A 20,911-nucleotide genomic window follows, 5' to 3' on the forward strand; every position below is an offset into this window, starting at 1 on the left:
TCTCTCTCGACGACGGGGACGATAGATGTTTTGTGCACTAGATAATTGGCCCTTTTCTTCTCTCTAAAGTCCCTAGTGCGCGCGTCGAGCGTGCGCACGCGCGGTACAAACGCATCGCGCGATGCAAACGGGCTTTAACGATTTTAATCCTACGCAAAATCAATATTTTCATCATTATATTTATTATTATAGCCTTGACTTGAATAATTATTCAAAATCGATATTTTACGCTGTCTACGACAAGTTGTCTTTCATCTATTCGTGTTATGCCTCGTGCCCACAGGACGCGGCAAGGCTTGCCGCGCGGCAGAAGTTGGCTGAGGAATATTTCGATAGCCAATCAACGTCTCGTTCGCCTGGATGTAATTTCCGCCTCGCGGCAAAAGTTGGATCGAGTTCAACTTCATGATTGGCTACCATGCCAACTTCCGCCGCGCGGCAAGCCTTGCCGCGTCCTGTGGGCACGAGGCATTAAGGGCCTCACACATGAAATGCATAACATAACGTAAGCACAACGTAAGACCGATGGGTCAATGAGCATCCAGCATAAAGTCGCCATATTGATTTACATAACATTTTCATTGGTCCGTCGGTCTTATGTTGTACTTATGTTATGCATTTCATGTGCAAGGTTCTTGAAGCCTGTTCTACAATAGCAGTAAACACAAGACCGTAAGGTCGTAACGTAAGAAATGAAAATTTTTCATTTGCTTACGAGCTCTTAAAACCATGCCTTACAACCTTACGGTCTTGTGTTTATGCTATTGTAGAACAGGCTTTGAAGTCTCCAAAATTTGTTCCGTTAACGAGACAAATTTAACGTCTGTTCGTATTGCACTTGAAATGTCCAAAAATGTTTGCACTTGAAATGAAATAAATATATAATTTCAGCATTGGAGAGAGAAAAAACAAAGATTCCAAGTGCAAAACGTGCAATCAGCAAGAATAGATGACCTTTTCTTGCAAGCATTTTCTTGCAATCATTTTTTCTCTTTTTCTTACCGACATAGAAGAAAAGAAGAAAGAGAATATATAGATGCACAGGTGAAACGATTGAAACGAGTTCAACTGAATAGAACAGACCCAAAATTTTCAAACGTCCCCCCAATTGCCTATAGATAGAAAAGTTTCACAAAAAACTCTCTTTTTTTGTCTAAATCGCAAAATATTGCTGATAATAATCTTTATTCGTGTGTCCTGTTGTATAATTTTGTCTCAAAGATCGAGATTTAATTGGATTGAATTTCGCAAAAATTTTCTACGTTACACTCGACAATCGTTTACGGTTTGCGGTATTGCCAAGTGTTCTTAAGTAAATGACGAATGAAACGATTCCCTTTTCTTGAAACACAGATTAATACTTTACATGAACGAAAAATTTATTATTTACCTTTCAACACATCTTTCACCTAACCTATACATCTCGTCTCCACTGGTCTCCACATACATTCCTTCTTCTATTCTCCATTCTACTCGTTCTACCTTTTCATCGTACGACTCGGCAAAAATGAGCTCTCACGGGAAAGCAGAGACCGACAGGCTCAAAAAGAATTTAGAAGAACAATTGGATCGCCTTGTGCAGCAGTTGGAAGATTTGGAATCTTGCAGGTTTCGTTTCGTTTTTTCTAAAAATATAAAATATTTTCTCGCGATTACGGTTCGTGAAACGATTCTTCGCATTCATATATGTTTTTTTAACTATATTAATCAAGTTTTGTCAACAGAGTTACATTAGATGAGACAGAATATCAGGAATGTAAGGAAGATACCATGGAGCAACTCCGTGAGTTTAATGAGAGCCTGCAAAGAATGATATCTGGAAATATGACTTTAGTCGATCAACTTGGAGCAATGCAATTGGTATGTATTTTGTCAATTTTTTTTACTAGAACAAATTGCAGTAGAGGGTTATGTTGCTGCAACATGTGTTTTTACTTGATCAATTGCTAAATTTTTAATAGGCGACTCAAGCAGCTATTAGCACAGCCTTCCAGACACCAGCTGTGATCAGAATGTTTGGCAAGCGGGAGCCCGCTGGACTTAAAGAACGTCTCTCGCAAATTGATCGAGATGTAAAACTAGGAAAACTGAACAAAGAAGCCGCCGATCGTCAACGTGGAGAAATATTAAGCGCTTTGAGGCAACTTGGAGAAAAATTGGAATCATCTGAATTACAGTTGTTAGAGCGATTATCTTTAAATAACATAGATTCCACCAGGTACGTGCAAGTTAACGAAACAGCGGAAAAAGGTAAAATGGCTCTAGATGTAGTCGGTAAAGAAGTTAAAGCTACCCAAGATACTTGAACTGATAATTAGTAATTATAACGTTTTAACATTAAGTAATTTTTATTTATCATTCTTTTTATAGTTTATTAAAGAGCTTTCTTATCAAACAACTTACATTTATACAAGCCTTTATGCTAGATTTTTTTTTTTTCAAGTTTTTACAACTTGAAATTTGACAAAGTTTTGATACCATTAGCATTCAAACTAAACACATTGCTACAAATTAAAATGTACTGTGCAATTAAACTTGTTTGGATTTTGCGGTAACAGCGCGATAATATTGCAATTGTTATTTGATACAAAGAGGAAGTAGTTCTCTCTATTATATACCAATAATCAAATACAAATAGTATAGAAACATATGTATGTAGCTTTTATGCAATTTTTAATATATAAATATTTATATTATTTTATGTTATTTAAGTATTTACTGTGATCTAGTACAACAGCTACATCAAATTAGAATTTTATAGTGCACATTAGATAAAACATATATGAAGGCATCTTGTTTATTGTTCACAATATTGTTATGTGAATCATGAAATAAATATATCGATGTTTCTGTGTGACTTCCGTTTCCAAGGAAATTACATTTCAGTCTGATAAAAATTAAAAATGAAAATTATAAAGAGATAACATCTCAAGATAAACATGATGAATAACTGGTAATTAATAACTGAATAACAATATACATTTGTTCATATTATCATTAATAGACATAAGTATGTAAAACTCTGTTATTAATATACTGTATATGAAACAAAAACTTATCTAAAAAAAAAAAATAATGAAAAAAATGAATAAGTCTATGCGTACTTGTTATGAATTATTTCCATGCATATAATCTTGTAATCATTTTTTTCCAGAATCGATTGCCTAAATATATAAATATCAATAAGTATAAAACTATGATTAGGTAAAAACTATTTTGTTACGTTGCTTGATACAAGTAAAAATAGTCTTTCAAGATTAAGATCTGCATGTATATATAACAGTCCTTCCTGAAGGAAGTTTGCAAAGGCATATCAAATTGGTGTCAAGAATATATTAATGTGCTTCTACAGACTATCCTCTGATATGTGTACATGTATATGTATACATACAGCCTATTTTAAATACATTTTTATTCTTTGGAGTTTTCAATTAATTTAAATCAAATAATTGAATTTTACTTGCTTTCTCAAAATTATCTCGCAAAATTCTTAAAAATTTTCAATCCAGGGGGAAACTATTGAACAAGTGAACTGTTTCTCTTCATTTCTAATTGCAGTATTCTGTATATATACATACACACAGAATGCACACGTTCACACACATACACACACACACACAACATGCGTACGCTCGTATATATATATATATACAACAATAGATGTGCAAAATAAAGCGTCTAGATAGACAAATAGAAAGAACGAAACTCTTTTTCACTGGTGTTTGTATCTTTATACGCATATGAACGCGCGCGCGCACGCATCACACACACACACGCATGCACACCTATATCTTATACATATATTAATATATATTATACATAAAATATATATTAATAGTATATATATATTTTTTTTTTAATTTTTGTTGAACGCTTTCTTACATTATTGTACTCATTGCACTCATCATATGAATTAGCGCTTACGTCTACACACTCTTTTATGTTCACGCTGCCAGTGAACCTGTTGACAATCTGTGCTGCAGTATGCAGTATTCCAACAACAGTGATATATCGCTTCAGCTTCGCAATTATAACACTGTAATAAGTGATAGACATTAAAGAATAAGTAGATTAGTATAAAAGAGGTTCAGAAAGACGAAGAAAAAGAATTACCCATTGTTTCTTTTTGATGTCAGAGACGATTTGTTGATGTCTATCGGTTAATTGCCGCAATTCTTTGGCATGCTCCGCTTGTAGTCTCTCTAATTCTCTGCATTTTTCAAGCTCTAATTCACGGCGCAATTTTTCTAGCGCCGTTGTCGTTGGTTGTTCCGAAGTTCTGCGCTCTCTCTTGATCTGTCAATGTAATAGTCAAAAAATAATCGCGAATATAATAATATATAGTCGTACGTGAGTAGGCACTCGGCCGAAAATTTACCTTGGCGGGGAGTCCATCCGTTTGCATTTGTTCAGTTTGTACGAGAACGCATTTCGATCTCGGCTCTTGGCAACTAGATGTAACCATGTCCTCTTGAGAGCCTTCCTTCTTTAAACCTTGCGGACACGTGCTCGTTATGCTTTCTCCCGCGGGTTCATCTTCCGCCACGGGTAAATGAGGCACTTGTCTTTCTTCATTTTCGGCATTAGTTTTCGCAGTGTCTTCTTTATTATCCGTCTCGTCGTTCACATTTTGCGTTTCAGTATTGCCGTCCGAACTCAAGCGTTCGACTCTTACTCTCAAATCTTTAATCAATTGCTTTGCAGGCAAATTAGAACTATGCGACGAAGGACTCCGCGAGCTCGACGATTCCAACTTTCGTATTTTCGCAGGAGTAGGATTTTCTATCGTGTTATCTTCCTTATTCTTTCCCATCTTTTGCAACAAATTCTGATGATGCTTCAACTCTTCAAAAGCTCTGTTCCAAGCTGTTGATTTTTTTATCTATAAAAGGCAACGCTTTTAATTATACGAGAAAGATGATTTTTGTTATGGAAATGGATCCGATTACCTCGAAATCAAATGCCTCGAAAAGAAATTAGTTGGACATTTTTCATTATTTCTAATACCTTTATTTTTTATTTTTCTTTTTTTTTGAAAACACAACAATTCATAAAAATTGATTTCTTTGAAAGAAAAAGGACTTTTTTTCATCTTTTTCAGCAATCATGACGGTATTATTATCGCGTGAATAGAGGATAAACTCAATTGTTTCAATGTTTTTACAATTACGTCGAGTAAATGGTACAAAGTATTGAAATTTTTACCTGCAAGCTTTGTAATGTGGAAGAGATCGAGCGAATAAAAACTTTCTCGATATTAGCCCTCATGTGATGACCGCCGAAGAAACGCACGTCGTACACATTGCCATTGACTTGCATGACTTTCGCCGGCCAATATGGATATCCCTTTTGCTTCGCGTAGACCAACTGATGAGGGGGATTACACGGTATACAGAACCACATTTTTTCAGATTTTTCGTTCGATATACGATAACAATCCGCGCAACGACGTATCTCTTGAAGATCGTAACAACAGTCTTGATACATGGTGCGTCCCATGTCCGCTATCACGCTGCTAACTATTGGAGCGACGAGACAAGATGATACATTTGGAGAAGGAAACGTATATACGTACATGTAATAAATCTCTCACCTCCGTGATATATTATGATGTTATGCAGAATATTATGTGCATCAGCCTCAAATTCGGCAAGACTGTTATATTCGTTGTTGTTCGTTTTCGCGTCCATTATCGCCAGATCCATGTGACGCTTTATGAGAATTCCTGGTCGCCACGCGTCCTCACCCTCGCTCACCCAGGTTGGTCCTGAAAAGCCGTTGGGTGGTGTGACGATTGGATCATTGTTGAAAACGATGGTGCGATTTGTAATTTCCGGCGGTAATTTCGCCTTTAGATGGCCACATGTGAAACTAAGAATATGGTTGAGATCAATCTTGTCGGGGTATACGTCGCCGTTGATTTTCTATAACATAATTGGTACTTGAAATCGTCGAACGAAAAAATGAAACGCGCTAGCTGCTAGCTGCATCGAGAAGTTACCTCGCAGAAGCTGCAAATCTTTAACTTGGCGATGCTGGATACATGGCATTCCGAGTGATAGACTCTGCAGCACTGTTCGCAGCATTCGAGCACGCCCGCTCGTTGGCACTTGTAGCAATACCAATCGTGAGTATCGTGAGTATCGTTCTGCGATACATCTACCGGCGGTAATCTATAACTCTCTTGATCGACGCCATTCTTCGTGGGCACTTTCTTCAAGAGGACGAGCCCGTCCTCGACCGCCTTGTTGAGCTCCTCCTGAGCCTCTTGTTCCGTAAAACCGTAAACTCGAGCCATGTGCCGTACCATGCGATCATTGCTAGGTAAGCTCCTTTGATGTACCGTGATTTTGATCGTGTCCCAAATCCGCTGAATCATAGACGGATCGCTTCTCCGGCGTAGAGACATGTCGATAGCGAACACACACACTGTAACGAGAAATAATTACAATTGAAAATTCGTAATGGCAAGGTTCAAATTGCAAAAGTACAAACGCAGATAGTCGAGCCATCAGCAAAGTTTAAGTCGATAAGTATTTTGCGCCCTCATACGCTGTACGGTATCAGAACGGTACAATTAAATCTAAAGTACGTTAGGTACGTACGCTAACTGGGTACCCACATATGTAGAATATATCAATATGCAGGCGGTGCGCTTGTAACAACTCTATATACTCAGTCGACTTTTGTCAATCTCTCTCTCGTCATGTGCGCGGTTGGGCAGTTTTAAAAGTTAATCCCGGATGTAGTTTCAGATGCGAACGAAACAGACGAATATTAATCAATAATCAGATAAATCTGGAGGAGGATCGGGCCGTATGCATCAGGCGACATGCATCCCACGGTGCTAGACGCAACAGGTTACACGCTGCTGCTATCCAATTTTATTACGTTTGCCATTCTCTTGTGGAAAGGATACAAACGCAAGAGGAAATGCCCATTTTACGTTTTGTCGCTATCCGATATCTTTAGCGCTACGCTGATGGCTGTTGTACTGCTCGTGAATCACATCGAAGCTGGAATAAGATTGAATTATAACTGGCAAAATAACACTGGCGGCGATATGCCTAACCATACGTGGACAATCCAGGACAAGCGTTTTCCATTCTTACAGATGCATTTACGTGAGGTTGATGATCTCGACGTAACTTTAACGTGCGGCATGAAGGACATATTTATGCATTATGGAATGCTACTCGCTGCACTGGCGAATGCGTTTACGTCTTTACTCACTTTTGCCGTGCAATGCAATTTCAATGCAGCAGCTGTAAAACGAAGGTGCGCCAACGTGATGAAATCGTCACTGAAGAATGCTCAACTTGAACTTCCGACGGATGCGGAAGTGAAATGTCTGAGTGAACTGAAATCGACGTCTCGCGAACGACGAATCGACGCAAAGGTCAAAAGTAACGTTACACAGAGAATTGAAAAGATGTCGAAATTTCGATCGCCGAAACGAGTTGACGAAAAGCCGCTGCCGACGACGATGACGACGACTTTCCTCGTCACGAGTCATTGGCTCGTACCGTTTCTCGTTGCGGGAATTTTATACTTTGCCGAATACAACGATATGAATAACGTTAGGCACACGGAGGACATCGAGTGCGTATTCGGAAGCAATTTTCCAATGAGTGACTTCCATACATTTTTAGACTCTATCGATAATCTGATGATGATCGATTCCGTTGCGTACGTAAACACGCCGCCGGAAGAAAATTATTTTCTCGGTGAGAAATTATCAAACTGGTCCCAATCAAGCAGCGTGCAAGTAGACGAAGTAGTATCCAAAGTTCAGAGCATCGTTAGGACCGCGTTAAATTCTACAAAAGATATGGAAATGACAAATTTCATTAATACTTCTGGAGCACGAAATTTGACAGAGGACATCATTCTAACGAATGATATAGTGAGATATATAAAAAATATTACCAATATCAATAGCGCAGTTCAAGGACTGAACGGTACACCGATAAACGTCCATAATTCATCCACAAGTAATATACATTTGAATTGGAAAGAGTCACAAGTACCATTAGCCTACGACGTGTCGGAACAATCAGATTCTTCGAGTACAACAGCGGCTCCTGGCAGCCTGAGCGGCGTGTCGCGGCCGTCAACTGAAACCGAGGATGTTATCGAGTTATCAGATTATCAAGAGGACGCGCAGATACATTTCGCAAGAACGGAAGAAAGTACAACTCGAGAGATTGCCGATATTCCTTTCGTGCGAAATGCAACGTTCGTTTCCAACGATCAAATATACGATGAGATAATGAAACGTATTCAAAGTGCCAATGTCAGGGTGCATTCCTCAGCGAAAAGCCATCGCAATCGCTCGGCGAGTCGAGCCAAAAATGGAAATCAGCCCGCTGACATTAGCAGTCTGAAGAATTACATTGCGAAGAGAAAGCAGAAGAATTCAATCGAGAATCTATTTTCCAACAAGAACGGTAGCCGCTACGTCGACGCATCCGAGACGAAGCAGAGCGATTCGCCGCCTATAACTGCCAACGAGTGTCTCGTTTCCACCAAGTTCTTAAAACTGCAGCTGTTTGTACTATCGCTGGCTATATACTTCCTGCCGATTCTGCTCTCCAGCATCCTGCAAATGCGAGGAAAGCACATGTGTAAGAATACCCTCGCGATATTAAGAGCAAAAACTAATTTTACATTCACGGATGGTAAAAAGAGTCAGAGTCGAGATTCGGTGGAATTCACTGTACCACAGGGATCGAGAAACGACCGTAGTAAGACAATTATAGATGTGATGAAAGAGGGAAGTTGCAAGGAAAATGAAAGCATAGCCTTGGAGATAGATCGCATGGTAAGAACACTCGACACCATCAAGTTATCGCTGATTCTCTGCGTGCTTCTCTGGAGCCCGGTGTTCTTGGGGACTTTGCTGAGAGTATACTCGTGCACTCGTGCGCCTCAATGGTTGACCGATGTAACGTTCCTGAGCGCCATTCTCTTCGGTATCGTGAGAAATGTTCTGAACGTAAATATAGTTAGAATTCAGGAAGCTTGTACCGACGCTAATGCGAAAGACAACAGGATACAACCTGTAACGATTGAATAAGATGTACTCAACACTCTGTACACACCATTTGACAATCTTGTCCTGCAAATTTCTTTTCCTTCTTTCAATTTAGAAAACTGAGAGCTTTAAGAATTAAATAAGCAGTTGTAGCATTCATATATACAATATTTGTCTAATAATCGTTCAAGAGCATATAGAGTACACATATGTGTACATACACAGCATAGCATGTAAATCATTGAAAAATCTTTTTAAGATTAAGATACCTTTGTAAAGGTAACGAAAATTAACTCAGAAGTCAAGTGTCCCGAATAAAACAATGTGTGTGTGTGTGTGTGTGTACAGAATGTTAATGTCAGTTACATTATTCAATATTATAAGCATATTTATTAGTGTGTGTGTGTGTGTGTGTGTGTGTGTGTGTGTGTACAGAATGTTAATGTTAGTTACATTATTCAATATTATAAGCATATTTATTAATAAGATATCGTTATAATGAATAGTAATCGCGAATAATTAACTTCGTACCGAGAATCATATTCATAAATTCCATATTCGTTTTTGAAATAACGTTTTTGATACATGCTTTTGATACACGCCAATGGTGAAGAGAGAAAAATCAATGTTCCGCACGAAAGACGAAAAAACCATCTCCGTGCATAAAAAGCAATTGTGACTCGATTCTAATCGTTAGTATCGTTATTCGTAAGAAAAATATTTCGTATCGGATAAGATAACGCGCGTAATTAAGGCAATGGTATATTATTCCAAGAGCACGAGCGTTTCATTCTCGTTACAATAAACATTATCGCGAGAGAGAGAGAATGGCCGAGTATGCGGATCGAATCGATTCGCGAGAGTAGGCACAGATAGACGTTGGCTTACCGTGCACTTATCACTTATCAGCGAGTTTTAGTTGCTATGTGGACCGTGGACCGTGGATCGTCGGAACTGTCGCGGAAGAGTCCGAGATCCAAGATAGTGTCGCGGACGGTCCTAAAATTGGGCTTTGGACTTCCACCGGCACTGTGGAATCACGGATGCACCGAGGGGGCTCGTATCGATCGTGCCAACGATCGATTCCTCTCGTTCTATTCTCACCGTCACCGCTCGCGATCCAGCGACCAGCTACGGATAACGTAATACACAACAATTAACATCGGTGCGAGTACTCGACAGTACTCGAAGCACTGTGCGTACGTCACGGACCCGACTTAACCTCCTTGCCAGCGCACTTAACAATGCGCGCGCAACTTGCATAATTGCATATCGACAAGTTGTTTTGCGAGTATCGCACAGTATCGCAGAGTATCGCATCGATGCGAGCGCATTCCCGCTTCGAATTTGCATCGATCTCTTTCGACGAACGCTCGTAAATCCTGAATGTTTAAGAACAAATCCTTTTTAAATTTAATAAGGTTTCAAATTCAAGTTTCAGTTTTATTTTATAAATGACAAAATAATTTGATAAAATTTACTAAAACAGCTTGAAATGTGTTGCCGATGCATTTTAAATGTCAGGATTTCTAGTAAAGTTATAATTGAATTGATCGAAACAAATTTTATTTTATAAGTATTGTTACACTTATTTGTGTGTGTGTGTGTGTGTGTGTAATTAGCAATATTGCACTTTTCAATGAAAGAAACAAATTATCGTTATCATCATATCCTTATCGTTATCAGTTACTATAGCAAAATATTATCTCTGAATTGTAATTTGATATAACGTTTGCTACAATGACAACTCAAAAATGAAAATTTTCCTGTTTGAATGCTTTGAAAATTTTCTAATAACTTTTACACCGCTTAAAAATTTTCTAATGATTTTTAAATGCTATTTTAGTATAACGATTGAGTACAGCGATTACATATAGTAGAGGAATAAGAGCATCGCTACCTCAATGTATTTAATCCTCATCAAAATTCTTTTTTTTTGCAAACAGCTGATTTTTTAATTATGTTGTAGCAAACGAGCGATAATACGTATATGCGCTAGTTACACGAACATTCTCATAATGTATCACAAAATAAATGATGTAGAAAAAAATTGATTAAAGTGTGAAGAAGGAAATAGAAATTGTAGAAATTGTAGGAATTGTAGATAGAAATACGAAATGAAAAGAGCAAACGGTTGCGACTATCTCTTGATCAAAGATGAAGCTTAATTCGTTAGCTTCAGCTCTATGATCTGTTCCAAGCTGCGCTGTAGATCCGTACCGTCTTGCCACGGCACAATTTTCGCCTTGGTCGACACGGAGATAGGCAACTTGTTCAATCGCTCGATGAGCGAATAGTCTTTGCGCGGACACGCCAGATCAGCTTCGGAGAGGCGCAAAATCGGGCACAGATCGTTTCCCCCGTCACCGACATAAACGATTCTCTCGTAGCTTCTGCCTTGCGCGCGTTTCTCCTGAACGTAGTCCATCAGGATCTGTCCCTTGCAGAGATTGATGGAGCTAATCTGACACGTGTGCTGCGTGTGATACGCGTCTACTCTCAACCTGCCGTCGTCGTCGTATCGAGCTGGATTCGTGAAGACGCGCGACACGACGTGCTCGAGTCGCCTGCTTCTGAGCCAGTGGTTTATAAACACGCTGTTGGAGTCGCTGATAACGATCACCTCGTGGCCGTTGGCGTGCAGGGAAGCGAGGAGCTTCTCCATTCCCGCGACCGCGGGAATACCGAAGATAGCGTCCTCGATCTGGCCTGCGTTCACGGAACTCTCGTGCAGGAGCTCGAAGATCCTGTCCATATAGACGATCCAGCCGTTAGACTTGCGCAGATTCTGCACATCCTTGGTTATCCTCTCTTCCTTTAGCAATTTTTGCACTACCAGGTCGGTGTTGTCGTCGCAGATGGTGTGATCGAAATCGAATGCCACGAGCACGTTGCGACTCATCCCTGCGTCGATTCAAGCATAATTGTAACATTGTCGAGAGATACATCAGAGTTGCTAAAATTTCATATACTTTATTGAGCCATCTCGCGCTAGGTATGTCACGATAAAATTGGCACTGTTCATTTAACTTGTGCATCTTTATTATTTTCAATAATAGGGAAAAATTATAATAAAGTTGGTCCGACAATTATTTTTCATATCTCCATATACAAGAGTATCAATGTTCTCAATTTTTTCAAACCAATAGCTTTGATATATATATATAATTTTTTCCTATTATTCAAAATGCCACAAATATTCAAGATTTAGATGAATGGATTACCTTGTACGTATGTTATATCAACTTTTGGCAGACTTACAAGAAAACAAAACACCTGTCAATCATAAGCATCTGCAGATAATTGTCTTACTATATATCGTTGAAAAAAAATATATATATACAACATTATGTACATCACACTATTACTATTATGTTAACATAGTAGATAACTGTTATTTGTAGATAAATTGCCCAATTGATATTATTGTACCTGGTTTTTTGACATTTGCTTCTCTCATCTTTCTTTCTAGTCTTAAACGACAGCGTTATAGTTTGCTAAATAAATTTAATTTGGTTGATTTGGTAATTCATTTATCAATTGACTAGGTGTATGAACTACTGTATATCAGAAGCAATATATTTACTTCCTTTCTATTCTTTCTGAAATGCTCATCTTTTTCTTTTTCTTTTCTTTTCCCTGTTTTTCCTCGTTTTGGATTTTTTGGAATCATGTACTTAATTAAACTCACTTTTGATGAATATGTAGGTCGATTACACGAAGAGCCGGGCAAATTATCGAGAGACAAAACTGCTGCGAGCACTCTTGTAAAAGAATGCGGCTGAACTGAATAAACAACGGGAATACGTCTTTGTATTATGATCCCGAAATAATTGTTATGATCGCATTAAGAAATGCTTTTTGGCCGCGCGACAATGAACGTTAAGCCGCGATGTTGCATGGCGTTGAGCCACCCAGCCACCTGCTGCTACCGCAAGTGCCGCATTCTAACCAATTCTAACCACATCGTCGTGCGCTTGAGCGAAATTGCGTTCGATCGCCTTTTGGCACGTGTGGTCGAAATTTCCAAAAACTGTCGAGACGTTGGCACAGAACAGGAAAAGAGTTTGCAATAACAATTGGATCGCGTCTATCGAGCGGCTTGTGTCGGGTCGGACATATCCTTTCTCTCGTTCTCGGATTCTTCTTTCGTTCGTAAACAAAGCGAGTCAGGTAAACACGAGCACGGCGCACGCGTGACAACCGGCTTACCGCAGTCCGTAGCTCGGCCGCCAAGCCAATCCGCGCCAATCCGGCGTTTTTTATTCAAAGCAAGAGCAAGAGTCCCCGTCGTGTCAGAGAGAGTCCTTGGTCCTGCCCCTTTCGCCTTTCGCTTTTGCGAGAATCAGCGAGAATCGTCTGAAACAGAAACTGATTCGGAAAATTTCTCTTGTATCCTCTCGATATCGTCTTAGCGATGTGCGCATACAAGAGTTTGATGCCCGCTGGCATGTCCGACGATGACGACGAAGATGATGATGATGTTTTCTTCCCTCTCGAGGAGGTATGGTTAATGCAGATGCATGTCAACTTTTCTTCAGCAACGATTTTTCTCATCTCGTCTCGTCTCTTTAACAGAACCATTCTACCGTTAAAGAGTATACTTCTCCAAGGAAGGAGGAAACTAAAAAACCTCAAGTCGTCGATGTCGATGAGATACACGATGAGCAACGTAGCTACGAGGATCGCCTTGTGAAGGCTTTTATGATGGAACAGTTGGAAGTGATACAGGAATATGTCGAACGTAAGCGTTATTACATCGTTATTTCTATTAGATTTGTATTTTTTTTCCCCTTTGCAATTGAACATTGGTATAATTTTATACATTATTGGTGTATTATCTCTCCCTCTGTTTTTCCTTCCTCCGCCCCTCCCTTCTTTTTCTCTCTCAAATTAAACGTGTTACCAAAAATAGTGGTTAATAAGTCGAAAGCTTTTATAGAACATGATGTCAATAATTTCCTGTACACTGGATGGACTCCGTTATTATATGCAGCTTCATTGGTACAACCGGAAATAATAGAGTATCTTTTGTCACATGGTGCAAATCCAAATAAGCATAAAGGTACGAATCAATTTTATTCATTATTTTTAGTTTTGTGTAAACTTTAATCACCAAATATAATTGGACACACAGATGGATATACGCCTCTCATGGCACTATGTAATTCTACAAAAGGAACCTTGGAAAAATCTTTGAGATGCCTTGAGCTTTTATTAACAGCAAAGGCGGATGCAAACTTGACGAATAAGCGGAGGTATAATTTATGTTATATAAAAAATTCTAGAAAATCTATTTGATATCTATCTATAATTATTATCACTGTTACTTAGTTTGATAAGCACTAACAATTATGATTTTTACAGAGAAACAGCTCTAATGTATGCCTGTGTGTCGCATGATGCGGAATTTGTCTTTGAACTTATAAAATATGTACAAAATCTGGATGCCTGTGACAGTGATGGAAAAACTGTAAGTTTTAACATTAAGTATCAAAATTTTCTCTATATAAGTTCTCAATTCGATTACAGGCATTGAGCTATGCAGTTATAGCTAATAAGCCTGATATCGTCAGAATTTTTTTGGCACATAACGTGAATACTTCATTGACGGACGTGCACCATGTATCTGCCAAAGATATCGCGGATACAAAAGGATTTACAGAGGTAATTGTTATCTTTGCTTTATTTTAAATTTCTTTAATATTTTTTTATTTTTTTTTAGATATCCGCTCTGTTGAGTACAGATGAAGAAGAGATAGAAACTTTTTGCGAAGTATCCGAAGTAATGACCTGGAAAGATTTATTTCCAAATTTATATCCTAGAAAACATGAATCTTTAAATTATGATATATCAGTGATGCTATGTGGAATGGGTTTGGAAAAATATGGCAAATTATTTCAAGGAATGGATATTAAAACTTTTTTGCAATTGACAGAAGATGATCTTTGCCATCTAGGAATTGACATTACTGTTCATAGAGATCAGTTCCTAGAAAAACTTGACAAATTTCATAATAGAAAATGGCGTATAGACGCTTTTGGCAATATTAAGAAAACTGATTCATATACGTATGTTTTATATCATTTTTTTCTTTTTCATCATTTGTTAGCAATATGTGAAGCACAATAATATATAATTTATATGTACGTGCTTGCAGAATTTATGATGGTGTAATATCATTGACAAATGCAAAGAGACAGATTAGCGTGATAGCGTCTAGTTTCCAGTACATCAAAAATAATTTGCTGAAAGCTGCTAACGAAAATATCGATCTATCTCCTACGAAAAGACTGGCATATGAAGAAGAACTGATAAAAACGCAAAAAACTTTGAAACTCTTAAAGAATGAAATAATACAAGCTAAGAAATTAGCCCAAGAGGTAACACGTTATAAAGCTAATATAAAAATATATTAATATTTGATACTAATTATATTTTTACATTGTAGATCGATAAGGAAAATAACATAGGTGTACCGCCAACTTGGATTAATCCCAAGAGTAAAACTGGTTGGACTATAACAATAAGTATTACATTAATGGTAGGGCTGTATTTATGCAAAAAAATGCATGTTCAAAGATTATGGAATATGTATAACTTTAGGATATTCTCAGCCCTTCGTTTATCAAACAAATTTCAATGAATATTTTTTCAAATGAATTCAAATGTTACATTGTTTCATAACATAAATAAGCTTTATATATAATTTTATTACTATTATATATATAATTACAACTCAAAACTCTTAGCTCTTATAGTTTATATATATATATATATATATATATATATATATATATATAGTATATTTGAAAAAATATGTTTATATCGAGAAAAAAATATACAATTTTTTTATGGTATATTTATATGCATACATTTTATTGACTCGAGGGTTCTCTCAAGTTAGCTAATTTCATCATTTGTGGAAAAAGAGGATGGAATGATGGGAGATTTTGTTGACGGATCGTTAACTGATAACGTTCCAAAGGTCCACTGCATAATGCTAATCTGTCTCTTTCGTTCGGATGATTGTCCATCCACTGTGATAATCGGCCCACAGACCATCCGGCGCTCTGTAATAAATATAAAATGAATTTCCTCGAAATCAAATATAATCGTATATCTTTCCGAATAAGTATAAAATAAACTAATATTTAAGAAATTTATTTCACCTGATGTGGTGATGCTAATTCGGGTGGTGCACCAGAAAACAAATGCAGAAGAATAAGAGATGGCGATACACTACTTTCTCCCTGTCCTTCCAGAATTTTGTTCACCATCTCCTCGGGACTAAGGGGAAGCAATGTTTTGAGCGCTCGCAGGGTTCTGTATTGCTGTTGTTCGAGCAAACCCATTTGGCCACCGCGACATAGCGGCGCCACAGCTACTTCCATCTAAAATTCCACTTGTTTTTCACGAGCATCTATTCTATATAGCTGTCTCTACGTGAAAGTAACGTACCTGAGTGAAATCTACTAAAAGTTTTGCTTTCCCAAAATCAGTCAGGGGTCTCAACAGGCAAGCATGACGTACGAATAACTCTATACATCTCGACGTGACAGCTTTACAACTTGAATGATATTGGTATTTAATAATTTGTTATCGATGTTACAGCGGACAAAGAGAAGCGAAAACAATTTACCTTTCAGCTACAACCACTTGATTTTTATACGGTAGCAAGAATGTATTCACGGATCGTAAGATAAAGCCTTGTAACTCACGCATATAAAGGGAACAGCCGATTTCCTTTCCTAGAGAACTACTTGTACTGTGCAATCAAAATATCAATATTATATACGATACAAGATTATACGATAATGGATGAAAATGAAAATTAAGGAGGCATGAACAGCTTACTCTCTAAATTCCGGATCATCGTGCATTGTTAAAATAATACTTTCGATTGCATCGCTGATAGAAGTTAACAATGGTACGAGCAAATTCTTCGTTAATTCATCCGTTTCCTTGAGCGTTGTGGTAATGACAACACTTCCCTCAGAGGATAAACCTCCTGCCATATTTGCTATCACGCGGTTTGTCTGGCTAGAAAGATAATGGAGAAGATTTGCGAGCGTAACATTTGTTTGTTGACCGGTAGTCGGAGAATCGATCACTTGACTGGCCTCACCACCCGTCACTATACTTTGCTCGCATTTTAAGCAGAATAATCTTATGGCTTTCCCTACATTGCGCGACACCACGGTTGAGAGTCCATCGTCCACCAGCGATACGCTCAACTCGCTAGAATATATTTTTATTATATTTTCTTCGTTGAATAAGACATACACAAATACATACAATGCTAAACTTACTTTGTAATCATACGTATAAGACTATCAATCTCGTCGTGCGTCGGCAAACCTTCTCCAGAAAACATATTGTGAACTGGATCCAAAAGTCGAGACACTGAACGCGATAAATATGCGTTTTCGAATGGTAATAAAACATTGCGGCTATATTAAAGATGCAAAGGTACATTAATATAAATCTTTTTATCTCATCAATTTATACGAGATATACTTACTCGATACCATAAATCCCGATACTATGAGATCTGTCCTTCAAGCGTTTACTCAAGTCTAAAAATATTCTTAAAAATTTTGGATACTCTCCTTCCAGGGCTTGCTTTACAAATGATGATCCTGCAAATTCTCGATTAAATTTTTTCTCAAGATAAATCTAGTTATTTAATATACATACGAGGTGTGTTCAAAAAGTATCGCGAATTTTGTGTTTTTTCAAAAATTATTTATTTATTCATGAATATCTATTTTGTCCCCTTCAAAGTAATCCCCATGAGATATTATACACTTGTGCCAACGGTTTTTCCAATCTTCGAAGCACTTCAAAAAATCATTTTTTTTTATCTTGTTCAGCTCCTCCTTCGATGCCGTCTTTATCTCGTCAAGCGTAGCGTAACGTCGTCCTTTCATGGGCCTCTTCAGTTTAGGGAACAAGAAAAAGTCACAGGGGGCCAGATCTGGGGAATACGGTGGCTGCGGCATCATTAGTGTGTTGTTTTTGGCCAAAAAGTCGCGCACAAGCAACGATGTGTGAGCAGGGGCGTTATCGTGGTGCAAAAGCCAATTTTTGTTCTTCCACAAATCCGGGCGTTTCTGGCGGATTGCTTCGCGCAAATTGCGCATAACTTGCAGGTAATATTCCTTATTGACCGTTCTACCCTGTGGCAAGAACTCATGATGCACCACGCCCCTGCAATCGAAGAAAACTGTCAGCAAAACTTTCACATTCGACCGAACTTGGCGCGCTTTTTTCGGTCTTGGTTCGTGCGGCAGCTTCCATTGAGATGATTGAGCTTTAGTTTCCACGTCATAACCATAAACCCACGATTCGCCACCAGTTATGACCCTCTGGAGCAAATTTGGGTCGTCGCGGACAGAGTCCAACATCTCATTAGCAATGTTCATGCGATGCTGTTTTTGGTCGCAATTGAGCAATTTTGGTACGAATTTCGCGGCGACCCGTCTCATGCCCAAATCATTGATAAAAATCGAATGGCACGAGCCAATCGATATGTTTAGGTCCTCAGCAACTTCTCTAACGGTGATTCGACGATTGGCCAATACCATTTTCTCCACTTCATTAATTTTTTCGTCTGTTGTTGAAGTGCTCGGGCGTCCGGCACGCTCTTCGTCGTTCACATCTTCTCGGCCTTCTGAGAACATTTTGTACCACCGATAAACGTTGCTTCGGTCCAAGGTAGCTTCTCCGTATGCCACAATCAACATTCGGAATGCATCCGCGCACTTAATTTCGTTTTTCACACAAAATTTGATACAGGTTCTTTGATCCATTTTTTTGAATAGGTAAAAATCGACGATCCAAAACACGTGCAAGCAAAGCAGCTGTCAACAATTAAGTGAACATTCAAAATGGCCGAGCTTGTCGGCATAAGTGAGAGACATGAGTACCAACATAACGCCACAAAAAGATCGAAATTCGAATATACGTAACCCGCGAAAATTCAAAATTCGCGATACTTTTTGAACACACCTCGTATATTCATAATGTACCTTGAGCACGTTCAATCAAGACTTTCGCAAGAAGAGTATTGATTTTCTCCCAAAACTTCTCGGATAAATCATGAAACCCTTTCATATGATGCTCCAACAATACTCTTTGCAGCAATTCAATCTAAATATAATGTTCTTTGAAAATAACTGAATTAAAAATGTGTAAAATGCATGTTGCACAGTGTTGTCTATTTACCTGTAGACATTGCGTATACAAAGTATCTTGGAAAAGACGCTCGAGATTTTCCCAAATTCTCGTGCGTAAATTTCCAGACGATCCAGGTGACGGAATCGCGGCTCTACCTGGTGCTCCACGTTTCCCAAAATCTTGATTTGTTACTAAAGATACGTCTAATGATTCCGTGGAAATTCTTTCTATATCAACTAGAGTAGATTCTATGGTTGTGTCCACAGCGCTGCCTATTATTCCCAAGTTTTGAAAGACCTGCACAGCTGTGCTCACCTGTTGGTTATACATTTCTATTAATGTAAATATTATAAATGTAATGAAAATTAATTAGCCCTGCATTTTGTTTGTAGACTCATAAACTGTATTAAAATTAGCTGTACTAAAAAATAATTATGACACCTTTGTCCTGTCCATCGCCTGTAAACCTTGCGTTAATGTGTGAGTAGCTATTCTTTGAACCGTAGCTCTCTGAGTCTTTATAGCCTGTTGGTCATCTGCGATTACATCTAGACCATTAAGATCCGTGTCTGCCATTAATTGTTCTGCAAATATAAATTTCACAACGTAACACATTGACATACAAAATTATGTAAAAAAAAAGGAAAAAAAACAGAAAAATATATGTATACCAAGCTCATGCAGACTATTTGCTGCTTTAACAATATCTGGCCCTTGAGTAATGCTACTCATTTGAGAATTTAATCGTTTTGACAAATGTTGCATTCTGGAGACTCTTCTCAATAGATCGGAGGTTTCATGAAGCCGTGCTAGTACGATCGTTTGCATTTCGATTCTATTAAATGGGTCGATAATCTTTCCTCGTAATCGTTCCACTGCTGATAAGAGGCTCTGAAATGAAGAGAATTATTATATATTTTATATGCCCTTTTAAATTCGTATTGATATTAACGTTTCCTTTCTCACTTGTATGTGAGACTGCATTATAAAAAGCACTCCTTCTAATTTTTCCACCCATGTCGCTTGGGATAGTAAATCTTCGTGATTCACAAGTACTTGTCTTTGCAGCTCGGCATTCAACACCTCTATAGCTAGAAACGTTCATCGTTTCAGTATTATAATGACATAAAGCAATGACATAAAGCAAACTTACCTTGTCCCAATTTGTTTAATTGTTGAGCTACTGACAACAGTGGAGCAACGTCAGTCTTTTTAGAGTAGTCGACGTCCAACAGCTGTTTAAAGAACTCTAATAAAAGAGATATATTTTGTTAACTGTTTATATAGAGATTAATTCTTATCCAACAGCCACTTATTTAACAGGCTTTGCAACTTACGATCATTTTCGATATCTTCCCAATTTGATATTTCACTCATCTTTAGACAATATTTTAGGTTACGATATAACCTAATCTAAAATAGAATTCAAATAAATATAATCTGTAAATCAGAATGGGAAGTAAGAAGACGAAAAATAGAACCAATGGAATCAAAAACAGGTTAGAGAGTTCTTAAAGTACCTAATGTCTATTGTCCGTCTTTATCCAACTAACGCATGAACCGCTGAGAACCACGAAAACGTGAACATTACCGACGCAATTGGCTACGTAGTTCAAGGTTTTGCGAAACATAGAGGCGCTCAAAATAAAGTCACACCGGTCACACCTAAAATTGTGACCGCTCTCAGGTTA

General features: G+C 38.0%; 5 protein-coding genes across 21 annotated transcripts; 2 read left to right on the forward strand and 3 right to left on the reverse strand.

Annotated features, from left to right (window-relative positions):
- Nucleotides 1-1,042: 1,042 nt before the first annotated feature.
- On the forward strand, nt 1,043-3,073 carry LOC105192967 (protein LZIC). Its single transcript, XM_011157260.3, has 3 exons — nt 1,043-1,608; nt 1,725-1,860; nt 1,962-3,073. The coding sequence occupies exons 1-3, from the start codon at nt 1,367-1,369 to the stop codon at nt 2,304-2,306; spliced, it is 723 nt and encodes a 240-aa protein (XP_011155562.1). The 5' UTR covers nt 1,043-1,366; the 3' UTR covers nt 2,307-3,073.
- Nucleotides 2,428-10,439, reverse strand: LOC105192968 (zinc finger MYND domain-containing protein 11). 5 transcript variants are annotated; one of them, XM_011157262.3, is made up of 8 exons: nt 10,250-10,439; nt 9,926-10,168; nt 6,002-6,429; nt 5,594-5,924; nt 5,206-5,519; nt 4,379-4,882; nt 4,114-4,296; nt 2,428-4,036 (listed from the first exon to the last, which is right to left on the reverse strand). In XM_011157262.3, exons 3-8 carry the CDS (start codon nt 6,407-6,409, stop codon nt 3,914-3,916), a joined length of 1,863 nt encoding a protein of 620 aa, XP_011155564.1. In that variant the 5' UTR covers nt 6,410-6,429; nt 9,926-10,168; nt 10,250-10,439; the 3' UTR covers nt 2,428-3,913. The 5 variants fall into 5 exon arrangements, with proteins under 5 accessions (XP_011155564.1, XP_025993022.1, XP_039303594.1 ...); XM_026137237.2 differs by lacking the exons at nt 9,926-10,168; nt 10,250-10,439 and adding an exon at nt 8,031-8,117; XM_039447660.1 differs by lacking the exons at nt 9,926-10,168; nt 10,250-10,439 and adding an exon at nt 7,234-7,426.
- Nucleotides 10,440-10,586: 147 nt separating this feature from the next.
- LOC105192970 (pyridoxal phosphate phosphatase PHOSPHO2) lies at nt 10,587-13,213 on the reverse strand. Of its 12 annotated transcripts, none has more exons than XM_011157267.3 (3): nt 12,470-13,213; nt 12,262-12,313; nt 10,587-11,941 (listed from the first exon to the last, which is right to left on the reverse strand). In XM_011157267.3, exons 1-3 carry the CDS (start codon nt 12,482-12,484, stop codon nt 11,202-11,204), a joined length of 807 nt encoding a protein of 268 aa, XP_011155569.1. In that variant the 5' UTR covers nt 12,485-13,213; the 3' UTR covers nt 10,587-11,201. The 12 variants fall into 12 exon arrangements, with proteins under 12 accessions (XP_011155569.1, XP_011155575.1, XP_039303601.1 ...); XM_011157273.3 differs by having other exon boundaries at nt 12,729-13,209; XM_039447667.1 differs by having other exon boundaries at nt 12,262-12,330; nt 12,729-13,209.
- Nucleotides 13,214-13,249: 36 nt separating this feature from the next.
- LOC105192971 (ankyrin repeat, SAM and basic leucine zipper domain-containing protein 1) lies at nt 13,250-15,791 on the forward strand. Its single transcript, XM_011157274.3, has 9 exons — nt 13,250-13,541; nt 13,616-13,781; nt 13,980-14,102; nt 14,175-14,295; nt 14,405-14,510; nt 14,570-14,704; nt 14,763-15,109; nt 15,199-15,421; nt 15,490-15,791. The coding sequence occupies exons 1-9, from the start codon at nt 13,455-13,457 to the stop codon at nt 15,682-15,684; spliced, it is 1,503 nt and encodes a 500-aa protein (XP_011155576.1). The 5' UTR covers nt 13,250-13,454; the 3' UTR covers nt 15,685-15,791.
- An 89-nt stretch (nt 15,792-15,880) lies between these two features.
- Nucleotides 15,881-20,876, reverse strand: LOC105197339 (conserved oligomeric Golgi complex subunit 5). 2 transcript variants are annotated; one of them, XM_026137240.2, is made up of 15 exons: nt 20,741-20,876; nt 20,558-20,633; nt 20,374-20,469; nt 20,187-20,311; nt 19,892-20,111; nt 19,662-19,804; nt 19,269-19,535; nt 19,073-19,193; nt 17,563-17,680; nt 17,351-17,491; nt 16,896-17,279; nt 16,681-16,806; nt 16,500-16,608; nt 16,211-16,432; nt 15,881-16,111 (listed from the first exon to the last, which is right to left on the reverse strand). In XM_026137240.2, the coding sequence occupies exons 2-15, from the start codon at nt 20,595-20,597 to the stop codon at nt 15,917-15,919; spliced, it is 2,307 nt and encodes a 768-aa protein (XP_025993025.1). In that variant the 5' UTR covers nt 20,598-20,633; nt 20,741-20,876; the 3' UTR covers nt 15,881-15,916. The 2 variants fall into 2 exon arrangements, with proteins under 2 accessions (XP_025993025.1, XP_039303593.1); XM_039447659.1 differs by having other exon boundaries at nt 20,558-20,660; nt 20,741-20,757.
- Nucleotides 20,877-20,911: the final 35 nt, after the last annotated feature.

This window comes from Solenopsis invicta, chromosome 3, assembly GCF_016802725.1.
Source record: "Solenopsis invicta isolate M01_SB chromosome 3, UNIL_Sinv_3.0, whole genome shotgun sequence".
Lineage (NCBI taxonomy): Eukaryota > Metazoa > Arthropoda > Insecta > Hymenoptera > Formicidae > Solenopsis > Solenopsis invicta.

Bases quoted from the DNA above. Each gene is read 5' to 3' on its own strand.
- LOC105192967 (XM_011157260.3), top strand. From the start codon at position 1,367: ATGAACGAAAAATTTATTATTTACCTTTCAACACATCTTTCACCTAAC. The intron at 1,609-1,724 runs GTTTCGTTTCGT...TTTTGTCAACAG, and splicing joins GAAGATTTGGAATCTTGCAG to AGTTACATTAGATGAGACAG. The intron at 1,861-1,961 runs GTATGTATTTTG...AATTTTTAATAG, and splicing joins AACTTGGAGCAATGCAATTG to GCGACTCAAGCAGCTATTAG.
- LOC105192968 (XM_039447660.1), bottom strand. The intron at 4,297-4,378 runs GTAAATTTTCGG...TTACATTGACAG, and splicing joins CGGATGGACTCCCCGCCAAG to ATCAAGAGAGAGCGCAGAAC. The intron at 4,037-4,113 runs GTAATTCTTTTT...CACTTATTACAG, and splicing joins ACATCAAAAAGAAACAATGG to TGTTATAATTGCGAAGCTGA.
- LOC105192970 (XM_011157267.3), bottom strand. The intron at 11,942-12,261 runs GTAATCCATTCA...GAATCGACGCAG, and splicing joins TGATATAACATACGTACAAG to GGATGAGTCGCAACGTGCTC.
- LOC105192971 (XM_011157274.3), top strand. From the start codon at position 13,455: ATGTGCGCATACAAGAGTTTGATGCCCGCTGGCATGTCCGACGATGAC. The intron at 13,782-13,979 runs GTAAGCGTTATT...AAGCTTTTATAG, and splicing joins GATACAGGAATATGTCGAAC to AACATGATGTCAATAATTTC. The intron at 14,705-14,762 runs GTAATTGTTATC...ATTTTTTTTTAG, and splicing joins ATACAAAAGGATTTACAGAG to ATATCCGCTCTGTTGAGTAC.
- LOC105197339 (XM_026137240.2), bottom strand. From the start codon at position 20,597: ATGAGTGAAATATCAAATTGGGAAGATATCGAAAATGATC. The intron at 20,112-20,186 runs GTGAGAAAGGAA...TCTTCATTTCAG, and splicing joins TAATGCAGTCTCACATACAA to AGCCTCTTATCAGCAGTGGA. The intron at 19,805-19,891 runs GTATACATATAT...TTATATTTGCAG, and splicing joins AAATAGTCTGCATGAGCTTG to AACAATTAATGGCAGACACG.